The sequence below is a fragment of the Dipteris shenzhenensis genome, chromosome 27 (genome assembly GCF_047967505.1).
Source record: "Dipteris shenzhenensis isolate YYH24624 ecotype China chromosome 27, Dip_SZ_1.0, whole genome shotgun sequence".
Taxonomy (NCBI): domain Eukaryota; kingdom Viridiplantae; phylum Streptophyta; class Polypodiopsida; order Gleicheniales; family Dipteridaceae; genus Dipteris; species Dipteris shenzhenensis.
In genome coordinates this window covers 22600909-22609661 of record NC_141622.1, presented here as the reverse complement: position 1 = coordinate 22609661, position 8753 = coordinate 22600909, and the positions used below count along the sequence as shown (strand labels likewise).

At 42.0% G+C, this 8753-nt stretch overlaps 1 protein-coding gene and 1 long non-coding RNA gene across 2 annotated transcripts; both read right to left on the bottom strand.

The window, feature by feature from the left end:
• Positions 1 to 6516: 6516 nt before the first annotated feature.
• On the bottom strand, positions 6517 to 7400 carry LOC147884046 (protein DOG1-like 3). Its single transcript, XM_087399055.1, has one exon. The coding sequence runs from the start codon at positions 7397 to 7399 to the stop codon at positions 6635 to 6637; it is 765 nt and encodes a 254-aa protein (XP_087255181.1). The 5' UTR covers position 7400; the 3' UTR covers positions 6517 to 6634.
• Positions 7401 to 7510: 110 nt separating this feature from the next.
• Positions 7511 to 8512, bottom strand: LOC147884045 (uncharacterized). The gene is made up of 3 exons (XR_015543611.1): positions 8442 to 8512; positions 8164 to 8246; positions 7511 to 7652 (listed from the first exon to the last, which is right to left on the bottom strand). It is a non-coding gene; the product is annotated as an uncharacterized LOC147884045 (long non-coding RNA).
• Positions 8513 to 8753: the final 241 nt, after the last annotated feature.

Sequence of the window (8753 nt, the reverse complement as noted above, 5' to 3'; positions counted from 1 at the left end):
TTCTCCTTAAACCATGGCTTGGATCCCCAATCCTGAAGGCCCTTCTATACTCCTCATTGTCTGGAGGCCTTCCAATCACAAATTCTTGTGGATCCAAATTCAGTTAGTTAGATATGAATGACAAGAAATTTGAACGATTGAACATATTAGAAATTTAGTAGAAGATAAACATATACTTACCACCCATGCCTTGTTGTTGCCGAGTCTACCATTGCTCCCGGGCCAAATAGAGGAGGAGATCTATTGCTCTGCATTACTATCCGAGGTACTTTCCTCCTCCTCACCGTGCTAGATGGATCACTTGGGACCTCATCTTCCAATTCTTCTAATATATAATCATACTCTTCTTGGACTATGTACTCGTAGTCCAAGAAGACCTCTACACAACCCATTATGTCCTTTATAGTTTCATCCTTGCTATATTCATGGTCATAGCCACCCTCTCCAAAGCCTATAGAGATCTCGTAGGTTATTTTATGCATGCCTCAGGCTTCCTCACTCCATGCATGATCAGTCAAGACCCCACCCACGCACACGCACTTTGACGTTATATTTCACACAGTCTGTGTCATGCACAATCTTCTCTGCTACATGTGATAACAAAGTTTGGATGTCCCGAATCACTGCAACGTAGGGAACTAGGTTGGGGCTTTTGAAATACTATCGTGGAGGAGGGCATTCCATTTAGAATCTGTTTGAAAAAAAAGAACCAAATATGGCCATATAAAACACATTACAAATCAATATATAAGGGCACTAATTCAAGATATGCAAAAGAATTTAGGGTACAAACAAGCTACATTCACATTCAATTCTATTCAATAAATTATATATATTGCACAAGCCAATATGTTCCTAAAAAATAATTCTAAGAAACTTTATTGCATCCACTCTCCTTTATTCCATAATCTATGCTAGAGTATCACCCTATCTACATTATTCTTTGCCTTTCTCTTCTCCACTTCATCCTCCCTCAATCTTTAAAGTCTCCCCTCCTCTCTTCTTTGCATCACACCACTCCTTCCACTCTATATCCCTTCTCACACTACTCCTCCACTCTGCTACTTCTAGTCACTCTCTCGTCGCTTCTTTCTTGTCGCTCACTTCTAGTCACTCCCTTATCTTTGCTCTCTCTCTCTGCTACTCCCCATGGCCCCTAGTGAAAGAGATATGGTAGCATCCTTGGAGGATCTGTACAGACAATATTATGATATAAAGGAGGGGGAGGTAGATGCTCGGGGGGTTCACCTCCCAAAATTTGTGTACCACGTGCATTCAAAAGGAGGGGTTTTTAATTCAACTTTAGAAAAAAATCCGTTAGTTCAAAGAGAGGTTGTTTTATTGGAATTTGTTTTTAGTTGAGGGGTTTTTTAAATACCCCTTGAACGCACGTGATACCTAGGATCTCTTAGTGGTGCACTCCCTGAGGGTAGATGTACCATCACTCCCTAGTGCGCATCTGTGTCCAAATGCACAGACCGTGGGGAGCTGCTCGACGAGGACATGTACAAGGTCGATCGGGAGATCCTGGATGATTCTATTGAGGAGATGCATGAGTTGATCTAGGAGGAAGGCCATATGCCCAAGGAAGCTCCTTGGGCTAAAAAGTAAAAGAAAAAAGAGGTGGAGGATAAGAAGAGGAAGAGCGATGATAAAGGCAAGGGCAGCACTTCATCGAAGAAATGATGAAGGATGTCTTTACAATTTATAAAGTACTCTGATTAGGAGAATGTTAGCTACAATTTCTAGTGTATGAGAGGGATCCCTCTCTTGGATATTTGAGAAGGAAAGAGAAGGGAAGAGAGGAAAAGAGGAAAAAAAAGAGAAGGAAAAGAGAGAAGGAAAGAGAGGAAAAGAGAGAAGGAAAGAGAGGAAAAGAGAGAAGGAAAAGAGGGCAGGAAAGAGAGGTGGAAAGAGAGGAAAAGAGAGAAGGAAAGAGAGGAAAAGAGAGAAGGAAAGAGAGGTAAAAAGAGGTGGAAAGAGAGAAAAAGAGAGAAGGAAAGAGAGAAGGAAAAGAGACGGGAAGAGACAAAAAAAGAGAAGGAAAAGAGAGAAGAAAAGAGAGGAAAAGAGAGGAGGAAACAGAGGAAAAGATAATGAAAGAGAGAAGGAAAAGAGAGGGGAAGAGAGGAAAAGAGAGGAAAAGAGAGGGGAAGAGAGAAAAAGAGAGGAGAAGAGAGAAGGAAAAGAAAAGGAAAAAAGAGGAAAAAAAAGGAGGAAAAAAGAGGAGAAAAGAGAGGAAAAGAGAGCAGGAAAGAGAGGAAAAGAGAGGAAAAGAGAGGAGAAAAGAGAGAAAAAAGAGGCAAAAAAGAGGAAAAAAAGAGAGAAGGAAAGAGTGGAAAAGAGAATGAAAGAGAGAAGAAAATAAGAGTGGGAAGAAAAGACGAGAAGAGGGGGAAAGAGAGGAGAGTTCCTATGCCCTGAACTACAGCGAGCGCTTAAGGCGCTAGCTGGAGGCCAATGCAATCACGAAAAGAAAAATAGGAAAATAGAGAAAGCATGTTCTTACCTAGACACGACGTCACCTGGCACCAGATAATCTCACTCTTCCTAATCTCGCTCGGAAGAGGAGGTGTTTTGTGTACTGGCCCTATAGAAGAGACCACTTTAAGAAAACTAATTAGTGAAAGGAGGGGTTTGGAGAAGCAACATTCCAAAGGGATTGGATTGAGGAGACAAAGAGAAGCCTACAAACAAGGAGAAAGCACCAAAACAATAGGTAGTGCTTTCATACTCTTCTCTTTCATGATTGTTTTTTGTGTATTGTTTCTTCCTTTACAGAAAGAAAAGGAAAGGAAATGAGGAGAGAAACTTTAGAGAAAGGAAGGGAAAGTGAAAGTAGAGGAAGGGAAACAAGAGGAGAGGTAGGAAGAAAGACAAAATAAACCAAGCAAACTTGAAATAGAAGGGGAAAAGAGGATAAGACCTTGAGATGGAGAGGCAACTATACCAAGTCTTGTAGGTGCAGAGGGACAATGTAGGAGAGGTGGGCGAATATAAACCTTGAGATAGACATATTTGGCACGTAAGACTTGGCTCAAGATGAAGTTGTCGATGTAAATACTACTGACTCACAGTTTTGACATCGACGAGACTTCTTATGTATAATTTGGCCCTCACATTTTTATAGTGACATTTTTGTACATTAATTTGTATGTTAATTAAGTTCACTATCAATATATGAGTGTTTTGATATCAAATTTGGTGTACATACTCTTATATTTTTATCTTTCAAATGACCAAACTTGTGGTCCAAAATTATTTTGGGACCCTTGCAAATGACATTCAGTAAAAATATTGGTATGGAAAAATGTACCCAAGTGTCGATGAAAGCGTTGCTAAAAGCGTCAGTGCAAGAGTGGTATTAGTTGGTATGGTAGTCAGTATATACCGACTCCTATACCCACAGATATACCAATGAGCATACCCACAAATATTTTGACGTCCACATCGACACCTTCGTTGCCTGCCGCCAACCAGTACCGACGATCTTCGTGCCCACACATGCGAAGTGGCGGAAGACAGAGTCGAAAAGAGGCCCATGTCTTGTAGTGATTATGTAAAAACTTCAGTATGGAAAATTTAACTGAGAGTCAAAATCGGTGATGGTGTTAGAGTTGGTGCAAGCTTGGATAATCATCGGTATGGACATCAATATAGGCATCCGTATCTACCAATGCACATACCGACTAGTATTTTGTCATGAATACTAACACCTCCCCCGCTCACCAATCGTATTGATGATTTTTGTACCCGCGGTTACGAAGCATCGGTAGATAGCATTGGAAGGAGGCCTATGTCTTGTAGTGACAAGACATCCAATAAGCTCCAAGCATGCACTTTCACAGTCCTTAGATGACAATAGAAAGTTGATATGAGCACAGCATATAATATTAATGCAAATCAGTACCAAAACAGGTACACTCATGGGCCAAAGCCATACATGAAAATCTTTAGCCTCATCATCGACAACCTTATCCTTTCTTTCTTACAAGCATTCCTCTCAACAAACAATGAATCAAATTCTAAGATCTATGGAGACATACATTCTATACAAATAAGAATACAACAAGTAAAAGTGTATGTTTTTATGAACCAAATTTGATGCGAGACAATGTAATTAAATGTAAGGCCTCTCAACATGTGCATTTACATGCCTCGTACAAGACAAAGAAGAGAAATGCCAAGCATTATCAAAAGGAAAATTAGGTATACATGGTATTCCCTATCCTCAACATCAAGTATTCTAGAACCTTCACTAAAATCAAGTACCTGTCTTCAGTTCTTCATCGAACATTTAACCTTGGTGACTAGCCATAGCTAGCCAAGGTTAGTGGTAGATATCTCCAAGCTAGAAAGTTAGGAAGATGCCAACAAACCCATCCTTTCTTGCACATAAGGCAATTAATACACTAGCATATTACAGTACATGCCAACCACCAATGAAAATGGTGGCATTCCATGCAAGACAAAAAGTCTATTCCATAGCATCTAACATCTGTGCATGTCCAATATTTCTCTTCATCTTTGCACATAATGATTCTGGCATGTTTTTATTTTCAAAATTATGAAGATTATCAGAACAAGAATAAGGACTTCTTAATACAAAGAAGGAAACATCTTAGAGATCACAATTAAGCCTACAATTTTTGAGGTCCCCCAAGTTTGTGGAGAGACTCAAAAGGTCCCTCCACTTTGTGCAGGCACTCGTAATATTGCCCCACTTTGTGTAGGAACTCATGAGGCTCCCCCACTTTGTATAGAGACCCAAGAGGTCCCTTAAAAAGTGGAGGGACTCTTGTTTAAGAGGTCTCTTACAAACGAGGTCCCATCCTTGAGGTACCTATAAATTGTGTGGAGACCAACATGTATAAATCTCTCTCAATGGAATGAAACTCCCACACTTTGGGGCTCAATGCTCAAGCTCACTATTGTGTTCATGTGATTGATCTCCCTTGGATCCATGCTCCCTCAACAATATCATGTGATAGCATGCTGTAACCTAATTGCAATCTCCCATCCTCCCCCTTCTTCTCCTCCTCCTCCCTCCTCCTCCTCCTCCTCCTCCCTTCTCCAGCTCCCTCCTCCTCCTCCTCTCTCCACCTTCTCCTTCTTCCCTTCCTCCTCCCTTGCCTCTCCTCCTCAAGCCTTTATCCCTTGAACTTGCAAAGGAGACTAGTTCTCCACTTCTCAACCTTGGATTCCTCCTAAACCCTGTAACGCTGTCTCAACTCAGGAACTCCTAGATAGCTCTTTGAACCCTATACCCCTTCTGAACCTTGCAACCCCCTTCTAAACCCTTGAACTCCCATGGAGGCGAGAACCTCCACCATCGTTGTGATCCAGCCCTCTTGCTCACCTATGCAAGTATGTTAGCTGCTTTCCATGCTTCAGCCTACACCTCTCAACAAAAAACAACCCAAGAACCTATGCTTCACTTGTGAACACGTCTACCACAACAAGCAACTTGAGTATACATGACCAACACCCTCGGTACCTGGACATGGGAGAGAGAGTGAAAAAAACAATAGGAAGTTTTGACAGATTGCATCTCATTATTATGTCAATAAGGCAATCATTATGTTGGGAAAAATCGACGACAATGCGAGTCCGTCCCAAGTTCAAAATATCACCCACCAACACGTCACCCCGGGGCATTCACTATGTGAAAACCCCCTATATCATGTGCGTTCAAAAAAATGTCTTTTAAGTACCCCTTATACCCCCTCTGTATGTGTATTTTTGTGAGTCCATAAGAAAATAAAACCTCTTCTATTGAACTCACGTGCTATCTTACATATTATGTGGTGAACTCCCTGGGTGTGTCGCGTTGCGGCCCCAAAATTGCCCTGAAAATAGTTTTATGATTGGCTATACCCGATCGGCATCGACCCACCATAGGTAACACAAGCCTCATTCCACATCCATTCACAAAGGCGAGAATGCCCCACTATCTTGTCTTGAGTCTTTGATCACATTTTTATGCTAATGGTGCAAACCCTTGTACCTCTATTACATTGAATGACATAATATGCACAAACGTACATGATAATAACAAAGTTAAAGTAACCAAATGTTTGGTTCGGTGGTGTCAACGGTGACCCTTCTTGTGAAGTGACCAAGATGAAATCTGTTGATTATAATTATTTATTATTGTCCCAATCACATGCTAACATATAGTACAAGGCCAATGATGGACACAACTATCCGTGCACCACTGGTTTTCTCCAGCAAATTGAGCAGCACGACAACAAGCTCAATGGAGCAAACGCCCAAACCGCTTGAGTGTCACTGCTCGCTATGAAATCTAAACTATTGGTCGAGAAATTGGTCTCCATGCCCATCGTTATAACAAATTAAAGCTTCGGGAATGCTCTGAACAGTTTCCATTGGTTTCCAAAAACCGCGTTAACTTTCTTTAAACTACCAAAATGCCCAACGTATAGCAATGCCCAATCACTTCTATACAAGTCATAGGCCCAGATAGACACAGATTCCAAAAACAAATGGGTTGGAATTATAGGACCTTGCGGCAACCGGTTGACAGACAAAGGCGTTCAACAAAACACTAATACAGAAGCCATCGCATGATCTGAGGTCAAGCACAAGCTAGGTGGTAACATTAAAATGACCCTTACAACAACACGACATCTTCGCTTTCTCCGTGCATCTTCTTTCCAACACGCCTTAAGGTAGCCTGAAGTTTAGCTGCAGCTACTAGATACTGAGCCCTTTGAAGTGTGTCAAACGTTTTAAGAAGTTTTTCGAGAGTGCTGTGCCTTAAGGAGTCTGCCTGCATGGAAAGATCCTCCAGAGTTTTCAATTTCTCGGTGATAGCGTTCTTGACACCGTCAGTGCAATCTTCGGACACTCCCCCCATCATGTCTGCCTGAACCAACTTAAGAAGCGGCTGATCTGCAATACTCTGCTGCAACAAGGCCATATGATGGCCAAGTGATTCTTCTTCTTTGATTGTGGATGTCTGTAGTTCGCTAATCTCGGAAAGTTGTGAGGCCGACAAAGAACCCAACGTGGGACTATCAATGCCTTCCAGAAACTCTGCGAGTTCCGTCTCAATATATTGGCCAGCTAGCGCGTAAGCTAACTGAAAAGCCATAGAAGGACGCCATCCGCCTAACCACAAGAAAGCCTTCTCCAGAGGGGTTCTCCAAGATGGAGTTGATACCTGTAAAATGTTTTGGTGAACAGCCTTGCATTTCATGTCATAATAAACCTTATAGTGCTGCTCGACCTTTGTAACCAGTTCCTTTAGTTCAGCCTCCGTCATATCGCTGTCAAGCGCTTCTTCTAGGTCCCTTGTCATTTCCACCTGCCTTTGAATCCATCGAGCATAGAAATCTTCGTATCTCTCGTTATGAGATCCTACGACAGAAGCCATAAAGAAACTAGAGAAGAATTGAAATATACTTCAGCCCTTGTCTAGCTTAAGGCAATTTGCAAGAATTAAGCCTTTGCATTAAGGGACAACGAGCTTGCAAAACTCATGGTTGGTATCAATAAGAACGAACAAACCGTCAGGATAGGAGGCAGTCTATATATTCCTCGAGCCCGTTGCAATTCCCCTGTTGAAACTCCCTTTTATGAGTCTGCAGCTTTTCTTCGGCTAGCAAATGCCTCTAGCGTTTTGAAACCTGCCTTCTCACAGTTGAGATGATGGAGAGGGCACAACTAGAGTGTGTATAGCACAGCGAAGAAGGGCAAACAATATTGTTGGAAGTCGGCAAACCATTTCGAAACCGGAGCATAGAGAGAGGGAAACATGTGAGAAGAGAGAAAGAAAACAGGGATGTCTTCTAAACAAAAGATAGACAGACGCCTCAAATGAAGAGATTTAGTAATAAGTTGTAGAATCCTCGGGAATCTACGAGAGTCTAACACCCTTCAAAATTATGGGAGTCCAAGTGGGCAAGGCGGGAAGCTCAGTTGGAGATAGTCAGACTCATGCACAGACTCCACAGAAGCTGCCAGCATACTACATAATACTAGGAGATGAACAAGGTAGAAGATGAACAGCAATCGATGAGTGGTTTAGCCTACGGCTCATCGAAACTCGCTCTTCGAAACTCAACGGATACAGGAGGTGTTACGATCGACAGGACTACCGTCAATCTGAGGTGAGAAATGCAGTAGACTCTAGCTCACCGTCTTGAATTATTGCCTCCCAAACAGCTCAAACCTTGCTGTTCTACAGACAAGGGAAGTTCCAACAATTCGAGCAACAACCACTTCCTGTTCCAAGATTATAACGTTTACTATCATGTATATAGTATAGAGAAGACGTACTGGAAAATATTATCAAATACGTTTAAAATGTTACTGTATGCCTCGGAATATATGTAGTGACCCTCCTCCCCTTCACATCGTGCGCCCCCAAAGACTTAAGCTTCAAAGGAACAACGATAGGTGAGGTGATAGGGCACTCGCCAGCCAACGTGAGCCGTTCCTCGTGTTCAAACCCCCTCAGGGATGTTCCGAAGGCTACGCCCATCCCGTTCCTTGTGTGAGTGAGAGTGGTGCGTGTGTGAATGAGAGTAGTGGGTTGTGTGTGAGTGAGAGTACTCTTGTGTGACCTTAAAAAGAAAAGAAGATATTTGTCTTTGGAAGGGCCCAAGATATTTATCTTAAGATTCATTTGCAAGGCTAAGATATGAAGGCCCAAGATATCCATTTCTTACAAAGTGTATATATTTTGGCTAAAAGAAATGATCGTTTACCAAGATGTTTATTACAAA

What these genes read in the sequence shown, in the direction of transcription:
- LOC147884046 (XM_087399055.1), bottom strand. Translation starts at nt 7,399, where the DNA reads ATGGCTTCTGTCGTAGGATCTCATAACGAGAGATACGAAGATTTCTAT.